General features: G+C 39.2%; 1 protein-coding gene across 1 annotated transcript; it reads left to right on the top strand.

The window, feature by feature from the left end:
• The first annotated feature begins 549 nt into the window (after positions 1-549).
• Positions 550-17,493, top strand: LOC124258020 (28S ribosomal protein S31, mitochondrial-like). The gene is made up of 9 exons (XM_046692094.1): positions 550-656; positions 2,989-3,117; positions 4,084-4,263; positions 6,635-6,681; positions 11,332-11,512; positions 11,587-11,874; positions 12,642-12,696; positions 13,432-13,588; positions 17,129-17,493. Exons 1-9 carry the CDS (start codon positions 601-603, stop codon positions 17,398-17,400), a joined length of 1,365 nt encoding a protein of 454 aa, XP_046548050.1. The 5' UTR covers positions 550-600; the 3' UTR covers positions 17,401-17,493.
• Positions 17,494-24,157: the final 6,664 nt, after the last annotated feature.

The following is a 24,157-nucleotide window of genomic DNA, read 5'->3' on the forward strand; positions in this document are numbered from 1 at the left end:
TGTGTGTGTGTGTGTGTGTGTATGTATGTATGAAAGACAAGCTATCTCTTTCATCCACTGTTGATTGTTTTGTTTTACCTACAGACGATGTAAGCCTATAACACAAATAAACAAATAAATAAATAGTTAAATAAATAAATAAATAGATAAATAAATAAATAAGATTTATTTTCGGATATTGATGATTTTTTTCAGATATTTATATAAAATATAAGATATAAGATTGTATCCTCTTAGATCTCGATTCTGTGTCATATCATTTATTTTTCACCACCAGGAAATTGACAGTTAACATTTCTGCTGTTGTGTGTTTTCATTTCCTGAAAGGCGAAATTCGTGCACATTCGAGTCATTCCGTGATGAAACGCGGAAACATACGAGTAATGCCGAAACATTTTTAATGCAGCTTTGTAAATTAGTATATTTTTCTGATATTATTGCTCTTATAAGAAAAATATGTGCTACAATATCACTATGTCAAACATGGTCTGGTTATATTTTTATAAATACCTTTTTGTTGACATATTTTATGCAGATGCCTAATTTTGTGCGGAGCTGTGTCATGGTCGCCCACACGTGAATGGAAGAGAATCTGCAGCGATGAATTTACAACGTCTTCGTTTACCGCATTTAAAATTATTGTTAGAATGTTCAAGGTACGCGTAACATAATTTGCTTCTTGCACGCTTGACTTCGTTTTCTTGTTGTTGTCACAGTTTTCCAGACACTTTAGCATCACGCACGTTTGACATTGAACATTTAACCAGGTAAACAGTGAACTTTTGAAAAAGTGTGTGCAGAGATCTATTATGTGGTCTCTGGTGTGTGTAAGTCACAACGACCATGCAGTCATAATTATTTTAGTCAAATGGGGAAAATGTTTCTGAATGTAAGCCGTATTCCTGCGCTGTTAGTATGCTTCACGTGACTGTTGTGTAACTGTCTGTCATAAACGCTTCATGTTAACAACTGACTGACTGATAAACTCAGTAGGTGTTTGTCCGATGTATTTGACATTGCTCAATTTGCGGTGCTGATCAACCACCAACAGTCAAACCAGCATGACCAATCAATTTACTAGATTGTTGTGAAAAAACAGTAGAGCGAGGATGAGAAATATACTCCTCATTATCATGCCATATGAAATTATGACATATTTAACAGGGCTCCAGATTAGGGCCGTATCGGCGTATGTACGGATATAAAATGTGCACAATACGGTAGGAAATAATTTTAAAAACGTAGCACATACGCACTACGGCAGTGGTGTATGGTCTTAGAATCATTTACAGACGTATTTATATGAAAAGTATTGTTTTATTGTTTATTGACCTGTTTACACAAGAGTAGCAATGCTGTTGTGCATATATGACACGAAACACAAGATTACTGGTACTCCATTAAATATCATTAAGTACTCTTAATGTACTCTTAAGAATTTCCAGTACTCCTGCATTGAAAAAGTAAGGAGTACGCACTCCTGATGTTGAAAATTTATCTGGAGCCCTGATATTACAAGTAATATTTCAGAATTTCTTCAGTGAGCCCTTACCAAGTGGTAGAATGTAACAGTGTCACTTCTAGCTTAAGCTCGCACGAAAAACAACATTTGTTCAGTCCTACAATATCCACCTCAGCTCTTTGCACAAACATTACTCCATACAAAAGTTAAAGTCTGATATTTGTGTGAATGTCCCTAATATTTGCCTAAAGCAACACAAATCATGGTTTGGCATGCTGGAAACCTCTGAGTTTGGTTTTGATTCTGGTTTGCGTAGATTATAATTATTGGTTTGTCAGCACCATACCCAGCTAGTGTTAAATGCTATCAGGATTTTCTCCAATATCTGTGCCATTATATAACTCAGATAAAGTTCAGATTGGTCATTATCCTAACTAATTTCCAGTATGGATGCCTCAGTAAAATAAATAACTTCAGCCACGTGAGCCAATGTCTCCTGTATATAATTCCTTTCCATGGGATCTATTGACACTGAAAATTAGGACATGGTGCCATCAGGACTCGCATGTTGATTGTGTAAAATAATGGCCTACCTAGTATCCAGTGTCTTCTTTCTCTTTCCATTTACATCTCCAAACATATCGAGCGATCAAGATGGGGTATCCTAATTGTTGAAGCATCCACTTGTCATGCTTAAGACCCAGGTTTGATTACCCACTGGGGTACGATGTGTGAAGCCAATTTCTGGAGTAAAACCAAACTCAGTCTAGACCATGTTTGTCAACTCCAACCAAGGGGGACAACTCTAAATGAGATTTGCTGTTACACTCTTGCCACAATACCGCTCAACATTTTGCAAGCACTTGCTGCCACAATCAGTATCAACAATCTTTTCTTCTACATTAGAGTATGGATAGTGACATGATGCTGTACACTGTGGTCTCTCAAGTAGATAAGTTTTCATGGGCATATTGTCAATTGTCAATAGTACATCTAGGTCAGCTATAATATTCCTTCATTACCATGTTATTCAACTGCTTGTAAGAGTTTCGTCTTTTATTTGATATCATTCTATACTGTTGACCACACATGCAGGTGATCCGGGTTAGAATTGGTCTTCAGTAACTCATGCTTGTCATAGAGGCAACTAACGGGATCGGGTGGTCAGGCTTGCTGGCTTAGTTGTTGCATGTCAGCGTAACATGTGGATACATGCTCATGATCACTGGATTGCTTAATTATGTAGCAAAACTTGCACCTACTGTATCGTTTCATTACTTTATTTAGTAAATAGTAATTAAATACCAGCACCTTGAGTATGCACTAGTTGCCTGGATATGTAATTTGTAGTAATCAGTAATAGTAATTTGTTGTACCTACTGACCAGAATTAAATTAAAATCCCAAAGAATGAAAGAGTATTTTGTCTTATAGACACTCATATAATTGGACACACCAAAATTCTTCTCAAATTGCAGTCTTCAAAGTTCCTGGTTGTTCTCATGATAGTTTGCTATGTGTTTTCAGACAATGGATGACCAATTTTCCGTCAAGTGTTGCCGTTGGGGAGAGACTAGGGGCATATCGGCACTTCTCCTGCACACATCAACTCTCTAGGAAGAAGAAGTTTCCATCAGAGGTGGACACAGACATCAGGTGACACAATACACTTAGTGATACATACACCTGTTGGTGACTGCGTAGATTGATGCTCATGTGGTTGATCACTGGATTGTCTGGTCCAGACTAAAATATTTTCAGATCGCCGCCATATAGATGGAATATTGCTGAGTTTGGCGTTAAACAACAAACCAAACCGAACCAAAACCTTATTGATTGCCTGTGCAAACCTGCATCACACTGTATATGCTTTATTCAAGTTCATGTATTGTGATCTGGCAACATGATTCACTACCTAAGACAATTTTACCTGTTGTTGTCAAATACATGGAATAAATTAGGGGTGACTATTGAGGGGCAAACAACTATTGCGACCAACAATTGCAATACTATTGCAATAGTTTTTTTCTCTTTGAAATGAATTGTCTAATTTGAAGTCATTTCCCAAATGAATGCATAGCTTATGTGAAATGAAAACAAGTTGAAGTAGTTTCAATCTCTTTCAATAACTGACAAGACACTTGAAACCCAGATCAAGTAAACAGTTAAAACATTAACTCAATGAAGCTGCAAGTCTGCACTAAAACTTCCTGTATTTTGCGCTGCACATTTATCAACGGAAGTCAATTACTAAACTATCGATAGTCACACATACTATTGATGCATTGATAGTTTTTCCTTTCTACCATCGATTAATTGCTATCTGAGACTCAACAATTGCAATCCTTAAATGGTTCAATGTGTCGTTACAGCCCTGGTAAAAATACTTTTATTTCAGATTATGTAACAATATATTTTCTTGTCAAACAAACTCTGAAGACCCCGGGTTCATTTCCCATCTTGGGTACAATGTGTGAAGCCCATTTCAGGTGTCCCCCATCGTGATATTGCTGGAATATTTCTGAAACTGGCATAAAACCATACTCACTCACTTGTCCTCAAAGGATAAGAAAATAGTACATGTGTACAGATGCAAGATCTTTACCATTACCGTGACTGCAGGGAGACAGATGGAGTGGACAGTTCCCTGAAGGAAGCCGCCAAGAGTGCAGCCAGTTCTCTGCCAGGCGATGCCAAACAAACCGAATCTGACCTCCTCCAACAACTGCACAACCAGGCCAAACTGTCACAGGCTCAAAGAGAAGGAAGGGAGGCAACTCCAGGAGGGTCTCCTCAGCCAAGGTAATTTTGTCTTATAATCCTAATTAGTTTACTGTCATATTTGCATGCATTTTGAAACTTAATAAAATGCACACCATCTCCTTATACTTAGTGAATTTATAACATGATTGTAACATCTAGACTGCATTATAGATTGCCAACGTGTATCATATTTCACACACACGCCCTGAGTGCGACCTAGTGTATGTTGTCTGTCTCATTACACTTCACGGCAAAACAAAATTGATTCTGTTGAATGTCATAACAAATAGATTCAAACAAAATGCAAATATTAAAATTAAAACAGAGTGAAGTTATAGCAACAACATCAGGCTATTACCTTGTTCGGGGAATGTATCCATCAATATCCACATAAAGGAATGAGATGCCATTCATCTGCAGCTGACAAAGTATCCCGTTCCATGTCATGTGTCTTTTAACAGTCTAATATGCGAAAAAGTGATCTATCGTTTCAGGTTTTTCACATTGGTATATCCCATTGGTCACCCAAGATAGCACACCTGGCAACTAATTGCATGATGATCGCCATTCTTTAAAAAAGTAATTTAGTTAGCCAATAATGAGCAATCAATCAATGTATTGGCGGTTAATCCTTTGAAGGAAGGGCGTTGTTTTTACACAGGCACTTTACGACAGGGTGTATTCAGTATAGAATAGTAAATCTACATACATAAACACTACTTTTTGACAAATCCGCTGTGCAGGATAAAAGCAATTAATCAATCAGCGTGTTATCGGTTAATCGTTTGATCGATATTTGTTTTGTAACTCAGCTGATAATTCCTCTTACTGCACTTCCATGCGCATATTACCTAAGAAGTAATACATTTGCCACATCAGACCTCAATGTATAATGATGAGTATTTACTCCAGACACAAGAAATGCCAAATGGGAACCTTTGTCGGGTAATCTGAGTGGTGTTATCACTAATTATACCTGTTATAAATTCATTAACTAACCATCAAGTGAATGATGACAAATAACATGTGTAGGTTTACCACCAAACAAGCAAGAGAGTAGTAATCGCTGTGTTGCATGCAAGTTTCATTGCCTGAAAAAAACACCTTATGGGCCGACACTGTTTTGAGGATACGAACGGAACTTCATTGTTACATTTGAAATATATAAGCATTTGCTGTGTACTTAGTTGAAAACTGTATATACCAATGTACCTAAGTAAAATTTCAGATTTATTTTGCAATGGCAAAGTGGGGTTGTTTAGTTTATGGATTCGTTTGAGGAAAAACTTCTCTGACAAAGGGTATTCATGTTGTATGCCAATCTGAAGAAGTGCGTTTTCACTTATTGCAAAACCATCATGCTTGTCAACATGGGAATGATAATTCTAACCAAATTTGATTTCACTAAGTATGGTGGCCACAAGGCTTCTGCCTTGTTGAGCTGGGCAAGCCTACCACTTGTGTTAGCTTCAATCACAGACATGGTTTGTCAGTTCCCTGAAGAAAAATCCATGTCCAATCCAAATGGCCTCATATCTGTGCATCAGCCCACCCAGAGTCATTCTATTTGTGTGTGACCCGTGAAGTTTCGGATCAGCATTGCTCTTCAGCAACCCATTCTTGTCTTGAGGCAACTAACGGAATCCGGTGGTCAGACTCACTGACTTGGTTGACACACATCATCATATCCCAGTTATGTACAGGGGTGGAAATAACCCATTGCCCGACGTCCGAGTCCAGTGTTTTTTTTCTGTCGGGCAAGCAAATTTGTATATCACGCTGTACCGGTGCCCAGTTGACTTTCCAATGTTAATAATGTTGTTAATTTAAAAAAGCAACAAGAAAACGGCCGGTATAGTGGAAAAATGATCAGGGCAAGTGATTTTACATGTGCCACTGTACCGGAGTACACTAGCAATTTTAAAGTTATTTCCACCCCTGATGTAGATTCAATGCTTATGATGTTGGTCACTGGCTTGTCTGGTCCAGATTGTATTATTTACATGATATTCATTCCGCCATATAGCTGGAATATTGGTAAGTGTGGTGTTAACCAACCAACCATTTGTGTGTCCGATGATCAGTATCCTGGTAGGGAGTGTTCAGCAACTAAACAACCAACCATTTGTGTGTCCGATGATCAGTTTCCTGGTAGGGAAGTGTTCAGCAACTAAACAACCAACCATTTGTGTGTCCGATGATCTGTATCCTGGTAGGGAGTGTTCAGCAACTAAACAACCAACCATTTGTGTGTCCGATGATCAGTTTCCTGGTAGGGAGTGTTCAGCAACTAAACAACCAACCATTTGTGTGTCCGATGATCAGTTTCCTGGTAGGGAAGTGTTCAGCAACTAAACAGTAGTAAGGAGATGTTGTGAATGTATAAACCAGCAGTTTCTTTGTTTTCTAGGCAAAAGTCCCATGGTGGTCAGAGACAGGAGTCTGCATCTAAAACAGGTGAGTGTATCTGATGATGAGGGCTGCAATGAATACACTACGAGTATGAGACAAATACGATATGTTTTACAAATAAATTGTAAAAATTACGAATATTCATTTAAGAAATACAGTTCGCTCTACCACCATGTATAGTGTAATAAAGCACACTTTCGCCCTGAACTATTATAACGTTAGTGCTTTAATGTTATAATAGTTCAGGGCGAAAGTGTGCTTTACTACACTATACATGGTGGTAGAGCGAACTGTATTTCTTTTCTAAGATGCCAAATTTAATACTTTCTGAGGATAAGTACGATATATTTAAGGCAGAAAACAAACGACGGTGTCGGTGAACTAAATTAAGAATCCTCACACAGGGCTAACTGACGCGCTGTTCTATTGATGTGTCTGCCCCCCCTACGTTAAGACGAAAGTTACCAGAAAAAAACCAGATGATAACAGTTTGATGACGGTTTACGTTTGGATTAAATATATTCTCTAAATTATTTTAATTTCATCTGTGATTAACGTAAACCATATGGGGCAATATGAACGTCACATTTCTACTTCCAACGTAAGTTTAGATCAGTACATCCAGATGAAGCTGAGTTGTCAAGCGACATTCCACGATTGCATTGTGGTAATGTAAACATTGCAAACGTTACCGTGTCGCTGAAACCTTGTGAGTCGAATTGAGAAATTTTAACCGTCGTAAAACATAAACGTAACGTTTCCACCTGTGATGTTAGCTGCGTGAAGCAACTGCAAACCAAGAAACAGACAGAATGCAACGGAGTAGTTTATTGTAGGAGGCCGTACGAGTCGATGACAACTGACATGCATCATGACGTCGCTTACATTGTGACGTAATGCAAAATGGTTCGATTACGAGGGGGCAGACTAGAATGGCGCAGTGATGCCAATACATTGTGACGTACTGCAAAAATGCACATTTTTTTTATCGTCTGATAAAGTACTGTTGGCTCCTTTGATCTTTCACCGAAGCATCTTAGAATCCTGAATACTTTATGGTTATCTAGGAAATAAAATATCCAACATATCACTTAATTGTTGAAACCTTTAAATATTTTCTAGTTTTAAAAGTTGAAACATTTAAATGATATTTTCTATTTTTAAAAAAGCAATACTTTGCGAACCATGCAGCTTATAGTCTAATGACGCTGCCGAGAGGGGCCCACTTCAAAATAACACAAGTTGCTTTTCTACATGGCTTTGATATATTCCATTTGGGGTATCTCAATAAAATAGACAACAAACCAGTTCTAATAAAATACACTCTCTTTAACAAATTTGAAAATATTCAATTCTAGTGACCACGAATAATGAATTGAATTCATGATGGAATACGTTTCGGTTCACCGAATACATGAGAACCGTGACAAGTCTACTGATGACTAGGTTCAAGTTTTGCCAGCCTGTGTACAGTTTTGCATACCTGAGTTCATCGGTTTCCACAAAGCATCAATACGAGGGCTGGGACTGGTCTAAATTTTCTACCTGGGTACCCCACCCCGTATTGCCCTGCCCTGCTCTGCCCTGCCCTGCCCTGCCCTGCCCTGATACCCCTTATGTTAATTTCTGACATCAAATTTGTAAGAAAGGGCAATGTATTCTTCACCTCAGAGGCTAAAATTTCGTGTTTTTCAATATCTTTACCATGTATTATATTCAAAACAGGTGACTGTAAATTATGTCTAAATCTTCAAATCTTCAATAACCCATGCTTGTCGTAAGAGGCAACTAACGGCATCGGGTGGTCAGGCTCGCTGGCTTGGTTGACACATATCATCCTATCCCAACTGCGTAGATCGATGGTCATGATGTCAATCACTAGACTGTTTCAGACCGCAGCCATATAGCTGGAATATTGCTGAGGGCGGCGTAAAACTAAACTCACTCACTCACTCAAAGACAATGCAACCTTTAAATCATGAAGGAATAACATATTACATTGTTTAATCTATTAGTCACATGATCATAACGGGTCCGGGTATTGAGACGGGTACCCAGGTCCAACTCATTACCCACCCGTTACGGGTATCCAGATTACCCGTCCCGGCCCTAGTCTGTACCCATGTGGAGGTGAAATGACTGAAATACTAACACCCACCCACACTCAATTAATCATGTTGTGAGACAATATTTACTCAAAAGTATCTTGTTTGTGTTGCCAAATTATATCACATCTATCATTTGGGTATGGGTGAGTGATCGAGTGAGTTTAGTTTTAAGCCGCAATCAGCAATATTCTAGCTATATGATGGCGTGTTGTAAATAATTGAGTCAGGACCAGACACTCGAGTGATCAACAGCATGAGCATCGATCTGCTCAATTGGGAACAGATGACATGTGTCAACCAAGCCAGCAAGCCTGACCACCTGATCCCGTTATTCGCCTCTTACAACAAGCATTGGTTATTGAAGATCAATTCTAATCCGGACCTTCACGGGTCCAATTGGGTATGAAAATGGAGAGGGGATACAAATTTGAACTTTATTTACGAACTTGTCTCTTATTGAAGGGAAGGGAGTCAAGCAAATTGTTGCATGTGATGGTGTCATCCCATAATAGTTGTGTAGATTGATGTTAGAAGCGACTAACTCGCTGACTCGCTGACTTGGTTGACACATGTTATCGTATCCCAGTTGCATAGATTGATCGTCATGATATTGATCACTGGATTGTCTGGTCCAGACTTGATTATTTACAGACTGGATTGCTTACGCCGCCATATGGCTGGAATATTGCAGAGTGCAGCCTTAAAGAACAAACAAACTATTGTACCCTTTCCTCTGCTCTTAGGAAATAAACAACACCTCTGTGGCTTAGTTGAAAGAGTGTCTGCCCAGAGAGCAAACATCAGTGGTTAGATCCCAGTGGACCCAGTCTAAGTTAACTGAGGCTCAGCATTATTCGTTACACTGCTATACTGAGTCTAACAAAACCTTGTGGAAGGTCGCCTCAGGTAACCTTTTCAATTGACCAATCAGAACACAGCTTACCAAATCGCGAAGGTTGACATTCGCACATACCTTTTGAACTTTTACCTCGAAAAGGTTTTGTACCCGAACGATTCCGAATCCTATTTTCCGTACGATCGCTTACGAGTGATGCACATGGAGCACGCCACAACCATCACTAAACAGTCGCTGGTTTTCATTTGTTGTGAGATCAGTGTTGGCGACCGGGGAAGAGTAAATCCATTTTGTAAGTCCCGCCGAAACCCTAAATAGTAGCCATTGTCTGATTGGTTAAATCCGTTCTGTCGTCTCGCGTTTGATTGGACGGTCATAGGTTGCTCAAAGGTTACCTAACGCGACCTTCCTCAAGGTTTAGTTAGACTCAATATAGCAGTGTAACGAATAATACTGAGCCTAAGTTTACTTGGACTGCAATGGACCGACATCAGGAGATGGTACTTGTTGGTGCCCTGCCTGGTGCTCATTGTAATTGTAAGCCACAGAGGTTGGCATGAAGAGCGAGTGCTGTATCCATGCTTAACTAGTGCATGGAATGTACTAGGATCAGTACTAGGGCTGCGCAATATAACCGGTTTACCAGTATTTACCGGTTTAGACATGAACACGATACGTATTTTGATATGCTGACCGAAAACCGGTATTTTGACATGCATTCGGAAAACTTCGTAACACTCGGAAATCTTCAGATATTTCCGTATTTTAAATCGTTCCTTTCCTTGTTTCATTTGTGCTAAACATTATTTACATTTATACTTTGTCATCATTAAAAGTTTTTATCGAAGCCTAGTCAAGCATAGTGATTTTGTTGTCTTTTTGCTTTATAAATCAAGCATTAACTCGATTATAAGTAATTTTTGTTAAAAAAACCCATCTTGCCAAATATTGCAATACATATCGCAATATAGGCTTTCGAATCGCTGTATATCGCAATATGAAAATTCTCTGCAATGCCCACCCCAAATCAGCACCATAAAACCAGTATTAATCAGGACCAGTACACTTAAGTACAGAGGCAGAGGGATAGCCTTGTGGTGGAGGTGCTCATTTGTCATGTCGAAGCCCTGGGTTTGATTCCCTACATTGCTGCAATGTGTGTTGCCCATTTCTGGTGTTCCTGGCCATGATATAGGTGGAATAATCTAAATGATTGCCCACATGGGTACAATGTGTGAAGCCCATTTCTAGTGTCCCTTGCCGTGATATTGCTGGAATATTGCTAAATTCACTCACTCACTCACTCTACTCACAAAATACATGAGTACAAGCAGTCACACTTATACTCACACTTATGTACTTGTACTTTGGTATGTAAATGTTATAATCTTAAAACAGACATTAATTCCCATATTACCATACCTCTTCTGATCTGAGACCCGTGAAGATCCGGGGTAGAATAGGTCTTCAGCAACCCATTCTTGTCATAAAAAGCGACTATGCTTGTCGTAAAAGGTGACTAATGGGATCGGGTGGTCAGGCTCGCTGACTTGGTTGACACATGTCATCGGTTCCCAATTGCGCAGATCGGTGCTCATGCTGTTGATCACTGGGGTGTCTGGTCCAGACTCGATTATTTACAGACCGCCGCCATATAGCTGGAATATTGCTGAGTGCGCCGTAAAACTAAACTCACTCACTCACTCTTCTGATCTGATGGTCTCTCTCCAGCCTCGAACACCAGAAACACCGGATCCAAACCCCTGGATTTTTATTTCCATGAAGATGAAAACAGAGGTAAAGATTCTGCCCCAAAGACTATTCCCCCAGAGGTAAAGATACCGCCCCCAAAGACTCCCCTAGGGGTAAAGATTCAGCTCCCAAAGGTTACCCCAACTATGAAGAAGGCTCTGTGATTTGGGAGTTGATGCAGAAAAAGAAATCTTCATCACAAGATAAATCCAGAAGTAAGGACTCAACACGCAGGAGAGATGCCCTGCAGCCAGGTAAGACTAGGAGCAGAGACACAAGATCCAGGGATGTAGGATCCACGGACCCAGGATCCAGGGACATGAGATCCAGGCAAGACTCCTTGCTTCGCAGTAAAGCTTCTCACAGAAGCCCCACTCTGAGAGATGAGGCGAGAAGTCGGGGTGAGGTGAGAGGCCGGGGTGAGGCGAGGGGTCAAGATTTGTCTGCATGGCAAGATTCTGTCCTCCCAGATAGGCGTGGACAGAGAAGTCCCAGTACCCAGAGTTCAGAAGCCAAACAGAGGTAAGTTGAGTTTGTGAACTTGTACAGTGTTTGACAAAATGACCTCAGCACTTAAGATGTCATTACTTGGGATACTTGCAAACATTAAGTCAACTACAATGGTAAGAGACCCTTGAAGATCTGGATTAGAATTGGTATTTAGTAACCCATGATTGTCGTAAAAGCGATTTACGGGATCGGGTGGTCAGACTCACTGACTGAAACTTCATCGTATCACAGTTGCGTAGATCAATGATGATACTGTTGATCAGTGGATGGTCTGGTCCAGACTCGATTATTTACAGACCGCTGCCATATAGCTGGAATATTGCTGAGTGCTGCAGTAAACAACAAACCAACCCAGAACAATGGTAAAGCTAAGATTGTTTTGTTACCTTGGCGCATTAATATTGCACTACCGGTGTCATTAATAAGTGAGAATTGTTTACCTCTGATTAGATTATGAAGATGAAACCATTGCAATAAGTGGCTGTATAAGTTACACCTTAAAACAAACATGCCATATTAGATAGTGTCTGTCATTTTATCAAAATCAAATATAGTAATAGTAATAGTCCGCTTATATGGCGCTCATATCCAGGCACATTGCCTGCTCAGGGCGCTACGTGCATTACTATCCCTGGTCATAGGACAATATCGTACTTTCCGATACTTTTTTAGGCTAGGTGATGGGTTGTAATTTGAAAAGTGTACCTGGGCCTGTCTATTCTGACTGGAAATATTCTTCAGTGTGCTTCCTAGGTTACATGAAATGTTCATTCTTGCAGACAGATCCGGAACTTCAAGCTGTTTTCTGGAGAAGGACTCGGTCTATTTGACCATGTAACACAAGACAAAACAGGTACAGTCCATTAAAGGATTAAAACACTGAAACAATCTGATGATGTTTTCACACATTTAGTGTTTCATATGTCTGGGTTTCCTTCTGTCTTTCCATCCAGACTTCATCTTCAGCAATTCATGCTTGTAGTAAGAGGCGACTAACGGGATTGGGTGGTCAGGCTCGCTGACTTGGTTGACACATGTCAACTCATGATACTCATACTGTTGATCACTGAATTGTCTGGTCTAGACTCGATTATTTACAGACTGCCGTCATATAGCTTGAAAATTGCTGAGTGCGGTGTTAACAACAACCCAAACCAAATCTTTCCATTCACCTGCCTGTCTTCTGACATTGTTAAACACATGATTGTCTGCTTTGTTCATTTTTAGTGTTTTTCTCTTTTCTTATTGTTATTTCCCATGTTATACATTCAGACAGTTGGAAGCATGGGCAGGTTCTGTATGTACACTAGCATCATCACCAGATTTCCAAATATTTGTGGGGTAGCCTTGTGGTTAAAACATTTGCTTGTCATGCCGAAGATGCATTCCCCACATTAGTACAATGTGTGGAGCCTGTTTCTGGTGTCCCCTGCCATGATATTGCTGGATTCAGAATATTGAAAAGTGGTGGAAAAGTAAACTCACTTCTCACTCAAGTTCATACCTTGTTTTCCAGCATGTCTATGCTTGATGTACGAGGATACCGATAATTGTTTTATTCATTCACAGCTGTCCCGGGAGACGACTCGGCGGAGATCGCTGTGGGACGAGGTGCAGGAGGAAACCCTGGCGGTCCTCAAACAGAATCCCACCAATGCATTTGAGGAGATGATAGAATGGACCAAAGAGGGCAAACTGTGGACATTTCCTATTGACAATGAAGCTGGTTGGTACTTCTCATAGCCAGTAAATCATGAAGATCTGGGTTAGAATTGGTCTTCAGCAACCCATGATTGTTGTAAGAGGCGACTAACGTAAATCACTGCATTTACATAGCTTGTATGGGTGGTCAGACTCACTGACTTGACTGACACATGTCATCGGTTCCCAATTGTGTAGATCGATGTTCATGCTGTTGATCACTCTATTGTTTGGTCCAGACACGATTATTTACAGAGTGCCAGAATAAAGCTGGAATATTGCTGAGTGCGGTGTTAAACAACAAACTAATCAAGGTTTTGAACATTTAAGCTGACACATAACTATGAAACTGTAGATAATGTGTTTTAAATCACAGTCAGTCAGGTTTTCAGAACAGGACCTCTTGCTTGTCATAAGAACAGACTATTTGGTTGTCAAGGGCACAGATTTCTCATGTTGTTGTGCAGAGTTAGGTCCCTTGGGTACATCAGGAACCTGTGGTCAACAGTTTAGATTTCACATTCTTCCCAATTCTTTCTTGGTTTGTTAGCAGCCTTGCCATGGGAGTGTGTTTAACCCAGACTAGTAAAGTAAGATACCTGCATCAATTAGAGATTTCCTGTCTCATTAAGTTAGCACACTGTGAAACAACTTGAGTTCTGTTCAAAAAGAAGTTGGATTGTTTGGTCCAGACTGGATTATTTACAGACCGCCGCCATACAGCTGGAATATTGCTGAGTGTGGCATAAAACTATACTCACTCACTCAAAAAGAAGTATAATTCAACCAGTTCTTTCACAACTGATATTTTTGTTCTGAATACATTTAATGTTCACAAATTTGTGTCTGCTTTGTTCAGTCAGCATGTTCAGTCACCAGGTTAAGTTGAAAACGTTTAATAAAATTTGAAACAAAAATATACATGCAATACATTCAGCCATAATCTTGTGCTACAGATCAACACAAAGTATTGTTATATCAGCGTTTAAAATTCCCGCCTGCCAGACCGCCTGGAACGGTCTATTTTCATCTCGGACGGTCAAATTTCAAAAGTAGCCTGTCCAGAGGTCTGGTTTATATTTTTACCCCTAAGAGTAAATATTTCATAATATCAGACAGGTTCTCTTGTCGTCAGTTTGAGGTGTTTAAGGTATTTTGATACTTATGTTAAACTACTTTTGATTGGACAGTTCATGTTACGATAACCAATCACAATCATGTACTTTCAGTTTACCTAAACTAGGTGCATTGCCTGTTAGTGCTATGCAGTTCATTGCGATGCCTACAAACAATGAATGGAGTTTGCGCGAGTTGGAAATGGCAGTCACAGTTTTTTATTATTGTTGAAAACCGGACGGGAAGTTTGTATCCGGACTGGTTATTTTTTTAAGTTACCAGTCCGGCTGTCTGGCTTGGAATTTTGGGAGTTTTAAACACTGGTTATATGAACCTGTATAGCTATAAACCTTATAATGAAATGTATGAACCTCAAGTCACAGAAGTAACAGACGAAGCAGGAGTGATTGTTTTAGTTTTGTATCATATTTTTAGTTTAATATCACTGGGCTGTGTTAATTTTAATAACTACTGTGTGTCATATCTCGCCAAAGGTCCTTGATTTCCAACAGATAGATCCCAATAAGGAGGGTCTGTGATACATATCATCCCACGTTGTTTTCCACAATAGACAGCACATGGGGGAGTTCACACAAAATCACCTTGGAGATGTAATTGCATCTCAATTTGTTGAAGACAATTGTGACATCATCAGTTACCATGGCATCACAATCAATTGGCATCACTAAACTCTGTGCCACTGAAACTGGTTAGGGGTCAGGACGTCGACCTTAGGTCAAATCATTACGGATGAAAAAGGGTGTACGTCCTGTCCCTTTCGATATTTCAGCAATTAACATTGGATTATAGAGACAATGACGGATCCACTTGTTGTTAGAAGATGATAATCCGAAATATGTGGATGGGAGCACACCTAATGTGAAAACGAGCCAACTATATGTCCAAAGATGGTGTTTTATCATCCAAAACTGTGTTCCACAGGAGATATCGCTTGTGTGAGATCATATGATATCTCCTAGGAGATATCGTTTTGGCAGTAGATTTTGGACAATGCTATGACGTCATCAACTTGATGATGTCACAATGCTATGACATCGCTGCACTGCAAGTCTAATGGTAGTACAGTGTTGAGAGATGTACATTTGTCATTGAAAACTAATGAAGAATGATTTTTTGATGATAAATACAATCTCACCCTCGTGTCTACTGATATCAATTACATCAGCACTCATTGATGAAGGTAAAAATATCCTCGGCAAGCCTCAGATATTTGCGACTTTATCAACTCGTGTTGATATAATTGATATCAGTAGACACTTGGGTGAGATTCTCTATTTATTTCAGTCTCAGTTCACTTAATATGAATACATTAAGATATAAAACACATTAAAAAAATACATGGAAGAGTCAAGCCAGGAGGGGTAGAGAGAAACTATACAGACAGATTTATTTAACCATGTTACAACATGCCACATGCGATGTGTTCACTTCCATCAACCACCAACCTTGTAACATCCTGTCAGAGGAGATTAGCAATGTGCTAAAATATCACCCAAACTTCAAAGCGTACCACTTGCCATGTCCTGAGCCTTATAAAATATCCAAAAGTCTACTTCATGAGCAGACACCACTGAAACTGGTCAGCTATGCATTTAAGACACTGCTTATTACATAATTTAGACAGACTTGTGATATATTTGAGATTAAAAGTCGATTAAGTGAGGTCCCTGTTTGAGTGATTTAGTGAGTTAAAATTTATAGTCACATCAGCAATATTTCAGCCATATTGTGACTAAAACAGGTAATTCATTAACAATAGGGAATATAAGGGCATAAAATCTGTCAACAAAGGACAGTAAAAAACTAGAATATCACAATTTGTGGTATTAATCTAGGATTAATTTTAAAATTATGTGACTATTTGAGACAATACAATATAGAAAACAGGCTATACATCGCCAACAACTGAAGGTAGATCACCATACTTGGGACTTTCTGTACCTTTGCTACCTGCATGGACCCCAGCTGTATTTACACCATCCCTTCAGCTGTTCACGATTGTAGTCAAATTTAGCCATACATTAAAATAACACATATTCTACGATTAAAAACATGTGATATGAAGAATCCTTTGAATAAAATGGGACTTACATACCTTCTCAGGGGGACAATAATTTTACGCTACTTCAACCCCCTTTGAAGGTAATGCCACGGTCGCTATTTGAATGCGGGTTCATAACTAGGTTATGGTACAGACTATTTAGAAGTCCAGGCAATTCCGGGACATTTGGGGCGCAGGGGGAGCCTAGTGGTGAAAGCGTTCACTCGTCACACCAAACACCTGGGTTCGAATCCCCACATGGGTACAATGTGTGAAGCCCATTTCTGGTGTCCCCTGCTGTGATATTGCTGGAATAGTGTTAAAAGCTGCATAAAATCATACTCATTAATTCCTGGGTCATTTATCTATCATTAATCTGATTTTCAGGAATGTTGGAGCAGCAGAATGTCAGCTTCACTGAACATGTGTTCCTGGACCAACATCTGGAGGGATTCCCCACGCGGGGTCCTGTCCGGCATTTCATGGACCTTGTGACCACTGGCCTGTCCCAGAACCCCCACCTAGCTGTCCAGCAGAAGAAGGAACACATTGAATGGTTCCGTCGGTATTTCACGGAGAAGCAAGCGGTGCTGGAGGAGAACCTTGGTCCTGATGGAGTCGTGAAAGTAGTTGCAGACAAGCAGCTTCAGTCACAGTAGTAGATGTGGAGATTGTGTGGGACATCATGAACTGATGCTGTTTGTACATTTAAAGAAAGCGTGCTGGAGTGAATACATGTTACATTTATTCAAGAATTGTTGTTTGTGTCTTATCATATTCACTTTCCACTCTGACACTTTATTGATATGTTTTGTTGTTGTTATGCTCGCACTCAGCTTTATGGTGGCAGTCTGTAAATAATTGATCACAGCTTGCATAGATCGATGCTCATGGTGTTGATCACGGACTTGTCTGGTCCAGACTTGATCATTTACTGCCCGAAGTCATGTAGCTGGAATATTGGTGACAGCATTGGTACTTCGGGATACCAAGGAATAACTACTGGTGAACGCCCCGTGAAAGGTTAGATCATTAATGGTCAATAGTATGAGAACTGGAGGAAAACGTCCTGAAAACTCACTTAAAGGTGGTTTGTTTCTAAAAGGCTGTGTAGTGCAGTAGTTGCAGCTGTGCACAAGGCTGTTATCGCCAAATGTATGCCTATCCACCAGATTAGACACCATCAGATGTCACTTCTTTTGGGACTTTAAGATGGAACTGACTGGCATGCATTATGATGCTGATGCTGATGCTGTGGAGGACTGTTTACTCCACCAAGAGGAAGACAAGGCCTTCCATGAACTCCAACACTGTTAGCTGAAGTATGCACCTGAAGTATGTAGCTGAAGTGATCACACACTAGTTAGAATTGGTCTTCATTAACTCATGCACGTGGTAAGAGGCGACTAACAGGATTGGGTGGTCGGGCTTGACATATGTCATCGTCTCCAACTGCGTAGATCGATGCTCATGCTGTTGATCACTGGACTGTCTGGTCCAGACTCGATTATTTACAGACCGCCGCCTTATAGGTGGACTATTGCTGAGTGCGGCGTAAAACAACAAACAATCAAACAAACTCAAAGTGAGCCATCTAATTCACTGCACTCAAAGTCAGCGATCTACCTCACTCAGTCTAACTCCCTCAAGTCACCGTGGCCTCCACAAGAATAGTCAGTCTGACAACTGGTGGTTTAGATCACCTCTGTACACTGCTCCTGTGGCCGAAAGCTATGAATATAAAGTGAGTGAGTGAGTGAGTTTAGTTTTACTCTGCTTTTAGCAATATTCCAGCAATATCAGGGCTGGGGACACCAGAAATGGGATTCACACATTGTACCCATGTGGGAAATCGAACCTGGGTCTTTGGCGTGACGAGCGAACGCTTTTACCACAAGGCTACCCCACCGTCCCTCTATTAATACACAATGCCCTTCAGAAGGACGAATGTAATTTATGTAGGATTACACACTTAGGTATTTTAGTTTTTGTTGTTGATTTGTAGAACTAATTGTATGGATCGTTGTAACATCGATGACAGCTCAAATATGATTTTAAAAAAGTTGCAATTCGCTGACTAATTGAAATTTGAGTTTGCTTTGATAATGATCGGGTAAAATCAATTAAACCCGTTTTTAATTTCCCGTTGCCTTTTTGTTTCCACAGCCAAAGCTGGTGATCATAAAACAAATCACATGCCCATGCACGCAAACGTAAATCAATACTTTTACTCGGGTTTCACTTTAAAAGTCAATGCACTCCTATATTAGATTTCTTTTGATGTCTAAATGTTCTTGTATTGTGTTACTTCCATGCATGCTTTCTGTTGTGGATATTTCATTATGGTATTCTACACACAAAAAGGATCACAACATTAAGAGGTATTACGTCAAGTTATGTACATCTCATGAAATAACCAAGTCAATATTGCGTAAAGACACAACATTTTATGACCAATAGAAAAAGTCCGTTTTCATATGATACAATGCCAACAATCGACATTGAGTGAGAACACAAATTTAAAAACTGCAGACGACTCCTCGCATGTACACAGAGAAAGAACAACCTAACGAGATTTCTTCCACAAAGTTGGAAAGAGCAACGACCACGCAAACAGCTCGATAACAAAACTATATTTGTTACATATGAACCCAAGTGCATTCGGTTAAAGAGTGAACTTAAGCAAAATGTATCACGCCTGACGTCTTGTCATAAAGAAGCTGATACCCGTTTTCTGCTGCATGGTCTGCTTGCCTCCGAGGAATATCAAGACCTTGTCAATGTTCTTGTCACAGATGACACAGATGTGCTTGTAATATGTCTTGCTCTCAGCACAAAGATCAACAGCTGAATCAAGAACAGACGAGGTACAAAAACTCGTCAGAGGCTAGTGGACATTACAAAACTTGTTGAAGCTTTAGGAAATGAAGCTTGCACAGCATTACTGGGGCTACATGCATGGACTGGATGTGACTCGCTGAGTGCTTTAGCTGGTCATGGCAAGCCGAGAGCACTGAAGCTGCTTCTGAGAGGGGAAAATGTCAGGGAAGCTTTTTCAGCTGTTGGTACTTAGTGGCAACTTTCTCCTGAAGTGCTTAAGATTATCCAACCCTTTACCTGTCAGCTTTATTGCAGCAACACAAAGGTAAACAAAGTCAGTGAGCTGCGTTACAAGATATTTCGTGGCAGAGGCGGTATGTTGAGCCTGGACAGCTCCCAACATGTGAAGATGCGCTCTTCCAGCACACCCTTCGTGCCAATTACCAGTCAGCAGTTTGGAGGAGGAGCCTTGCGAATTCACCAGACTTACCTGATCCCTCTGCAGGCCATGGTTGATGACCGGCTCGCCATCTCCAGAAGTGGTCCTCGGTCTGATGTCATGCAAGTGTTCACGTTCTTGCCGACCATATGAGTGCACATGTTAAATGGTGTTAAATGCACATCTGCCTGCAAGTTGCCTCACTGCTCCAACGTGGATGATGAGGATGAAGAGATACATCAAGATGCAGATGATTCAAGCCATGAAGATGACTGAATTTGACAGTTGGATAGAAATCACATTACAGGTCTGGGAACGTAATAAGATGACCTCATTTCATAAATGTCTATTATTTACAGACATGTCCATGGTACTGTTAAATGTACTGGCCATTGCTAAAGAATGTTCCAATGTAAATGCAAATCTATCAAAATGTCAAATGTTTCATATGTGGCTACATATTGCTACATGCTACATCTATTATAAAGTGTGAATTATTGAAGAATACTGTGGCATTTGAAAGAAAAAATGTGAGTGAAGTATTTAAACAGGGTCATTTCTTTGTATAACTTCAACATTAACACAATAATTTCATATCACTGAAATGTCAAAAACATTACAGAATATGTGAATATAGTGTTGAAGAGTTTTTCAGTTAACTGAAGTTGTCTGAAATGAATAAATTGTTTGTTAGAAGCTTATTTCTGAAATCCATAGAAAAAGTGAAATAAATGGTGGCCATCTTGGAAATGGCCGCCAAAATCATATTTAGCTGGGCATCTGAAATGTCCATCACATTAAGTCATACAGTTGAGACATAAAGCTTGCTGAAAATTATATTGGTTATTTGTCCCTCTGTTTGGTAGTCAGATTTGCTCTGGCTCATGGTAAATTTTTGCTGAACGACCGCCATTTAGTGAAAAATAGGACCTGCGTTATAAACCTGATTAAAAGTCTAGTTTAATTTAGATTTGAATATTAAACGGAACCAAATGTATATTAAGGGACATAGGCTTTCTAAATTATATAAGTTCTCCTCTCTGTGATCATTATTGTTCCGAGAAAATAACAAAATAGCAGCATTTGGGGGGAAAATATTCATTTTTCATAAATTTTTCCAAGTTTAAAAGAGCAATCATGCTCAACCGACACAAATTGCAAATCAAAATGTAGGAAATTGAATACTGAACATATGTCATCCACTATGTCTAGTGCTTATAGTTTTAGCTGTAGCATAGCTTTTGTAGACAAACGGTCGGGTTCAAGATAATGGCTGCCATCTTTAAAAATGGCCGCCAAAACCGCATTTAGCTGGGCATGGGAGGTGTCCATCATGTGATTTTATAAACTACATACCTTCAGCTATATGGAACTCATAGTGACTGTTTGCCCCTCAAACTGGTAGTCAAATCTCATCTGGCTCATGGACTATACGCCGCTTTTAGCAATATTCCAGAAATATGACGGAGAAACTGGAGACCGATATCATTACTAAATGTGTCATACACGATCGGTTCGGCAACAGTAGCAAATAGAATTAAAATGGTATTGGCCTCAATTATTAACGAAGATGACAACGGATTCCTTGGTAATAGATATATTGGAGAATGTACACCATTGATATACGACATAATGGATTATACAGAAACTATGGACATTCCTGGAATGTTACTACTGATTGATTTCGTAAAAGCCTTTGACTCCGTAGACTGGAACTTCATTGAAAAGGTTAAATTGCCTTTCTTAATTTTGGGGAATCTATAAGAAAATGGATCAAGACATTATATTGTAACATAAGCTCATCAGTATTGGTAAATGGCTTTGGTTCTTACTTCTTTAATATAACTAGAAACTTAGACAAGGGGATCCCCTTTCACCTTCTATCTTCATTATATGCGCTGAAATCTTATCTGCAATGATTCGAAACAAGCCAAAGATAATAGGTAAAACAATTACAAACACAGAATATCTAGTCTCCCAGTTTGCAGATGATACATCCCTTGTTTTAGATGGGACTGAAAAGTGTCTACAAAATGCTTTACAAATATTGGACGACTATGCCTCCTTTTCCGGTCTGAGAATAAATGTAAGCAAAACAAGAATCAGTTGGATAGGATCTCTCAGAGGATCAACCAACATTTTATGCAAAAATGGAAACTTAACTGGTCCCAAGCTGACTTTACTATTCTCGGTATGTATTCTCTCTAAACCTAGCTGAGATGGTTGAAAGGAACTATAAAGACAAACTTAACAATATAAAAGACAAATGCAAATATGAACAGCTCATAACCTTACACCCTTGGTACGATTACAATCCTGAAATCCTTAATTTTGGCCACAATAAACCACGTATTTTCCGCCCTACCTAACCCACTAAATGACATTATTAATGACCTAGAAAAGCTATGTTTCTCCTTTGTATGGTATAACAAACCTGATAAGATTAAACGCGATATCATAAAACAAAAATATGAGGAAGGCGGTTTAAAACAGACGATTAGTGGTAAGGAAATTGCGTGGTTTAAGAGAATGTTTTAAAGGACTCCAAATTGACTGCCATCTTTTCCTACAATGTGTCACAAAACATACCAGATATCCTGCTAAAGGGAGAAGCATTTATAAAACAAAGAGCTATAAATAAAAACAACAACAGTTTTTGGAAAGACGATCTTTTAGCATGGGGTTCCTATACGTCATTACAAAATAAAACAGTTGTTCAGGGCAATGATATTCTAATTTAGGGATGGATATTGCCCTGATTCTCATATCGCGATATATTGCAATAATTTAAGAGATATTGCAATACATATTGTGATACATTGACTGGAATCATTCTGTCCAAGTGCATACATCATAAATTCATAATAGCTCTCTGTGTGCGACATCATCTTCTTAGTTGCTGTTACACCATGCTTTCAGGCTACCCGTCCCCATTGTGTATGGCTTTACGTCAATGGTTTTCAGATAAATAAAATAATATAGAGCCTTAGAATGTGTAGAATGTTAAAATGAAGTACTGTATTGCAACAAAGTTTTGCGAACATAATGGTACAGGTAATAGTATAACATGACTTTCATGGTCAGTGTGCACTTCAATGCAGGATGTAATTATTGTTACTGTATGTCAGTGATTCATTCAGATTCAACTGCAATATAAACATGTGTTAACATGAACTGTTGTAAAATGAAACAAACACATGATTTAGGTGAACTACTTGAGCTTAAAATCTCATGTGACCTCCAGTAACTAAGATCCTTGACTAGAATGTCATTATACAGTCCTGCAAAATGTATAAGACTTTGGCCTGATAACATACATGTATGTCCCATTATGGAACAAACAAAAATAACAAAATAATGTGAAATGGTCTCTCAGAGGCCATACTAATAAGTCCAAATAAAAGATTTGTCAAATCTTAGAAGGGCATTTAGAAGTGGAATGCATAAGAAAATCAAGATTTATGGATGTCAACTTCTTTATTGTGAATAACTCGACGTTTCGGAGTGTATGCTTGCTCCTTCACAACAAGAGGTTGCCATTCATAACTCGTGCTTCTCTCAAAAGATTGGTGCATTTGAGGTCACTTAATTCCCCCAAAACGTCACATATTAAACCATTCAAACCCACAAAATAACAAAAAGTATATTTGGCACTTTTAGAGCACATTTTGTTGCCGTGGAGGGCAAGGGCAGATAATTTAAAGGGAACTAACTCTGGATGACCCAATATATTGCAAAATCTGAACCATATCGCGATAATCGTATCGCGAGATACTGTACCGGTATATACCGGTTTACCGGTAATATTGCACAGCCCTATATTCTATCGCAATGTTTATGGTACAATGAACAAATTCTCTTGGATAAAAAGACATTCGAGTACCAACACTACGCTAAAATAGGCATAACATTTGTAAATGACTTGATAGACACTGATGGGACAATGTATACATATCCAAAGTTTCATGAGCAAACTAGAAACCATTTCAAAACGAACTTCTTAGAATATGCAAGCCTAGTAAGAACAGTTAAACTATATTATAAAACATACAACATACCATTTGGAGAAAAACTTGAATTACCATTTATTCCTTATCACAAAGGTTGTAAGATATATTACGATATGCTTATTCAAATTTTAGTCTCTGCTATATATA

The sequence above is a fragment of the Haliotis rubra genome, unplaced genomic scaffold, assembly GCF_003918875.1.
Source record: "Haliotis rubra isolate DU_JTF1 unplaced genomic scaffold, ASM391887v1 Scf68, whole genome shotgun sequence".
NCBI lineage: Eukaryota > Metazoa > Mollusca > Gastropoda > Lepetellida > Haliotidae > Haliotis > Haliotis rubra.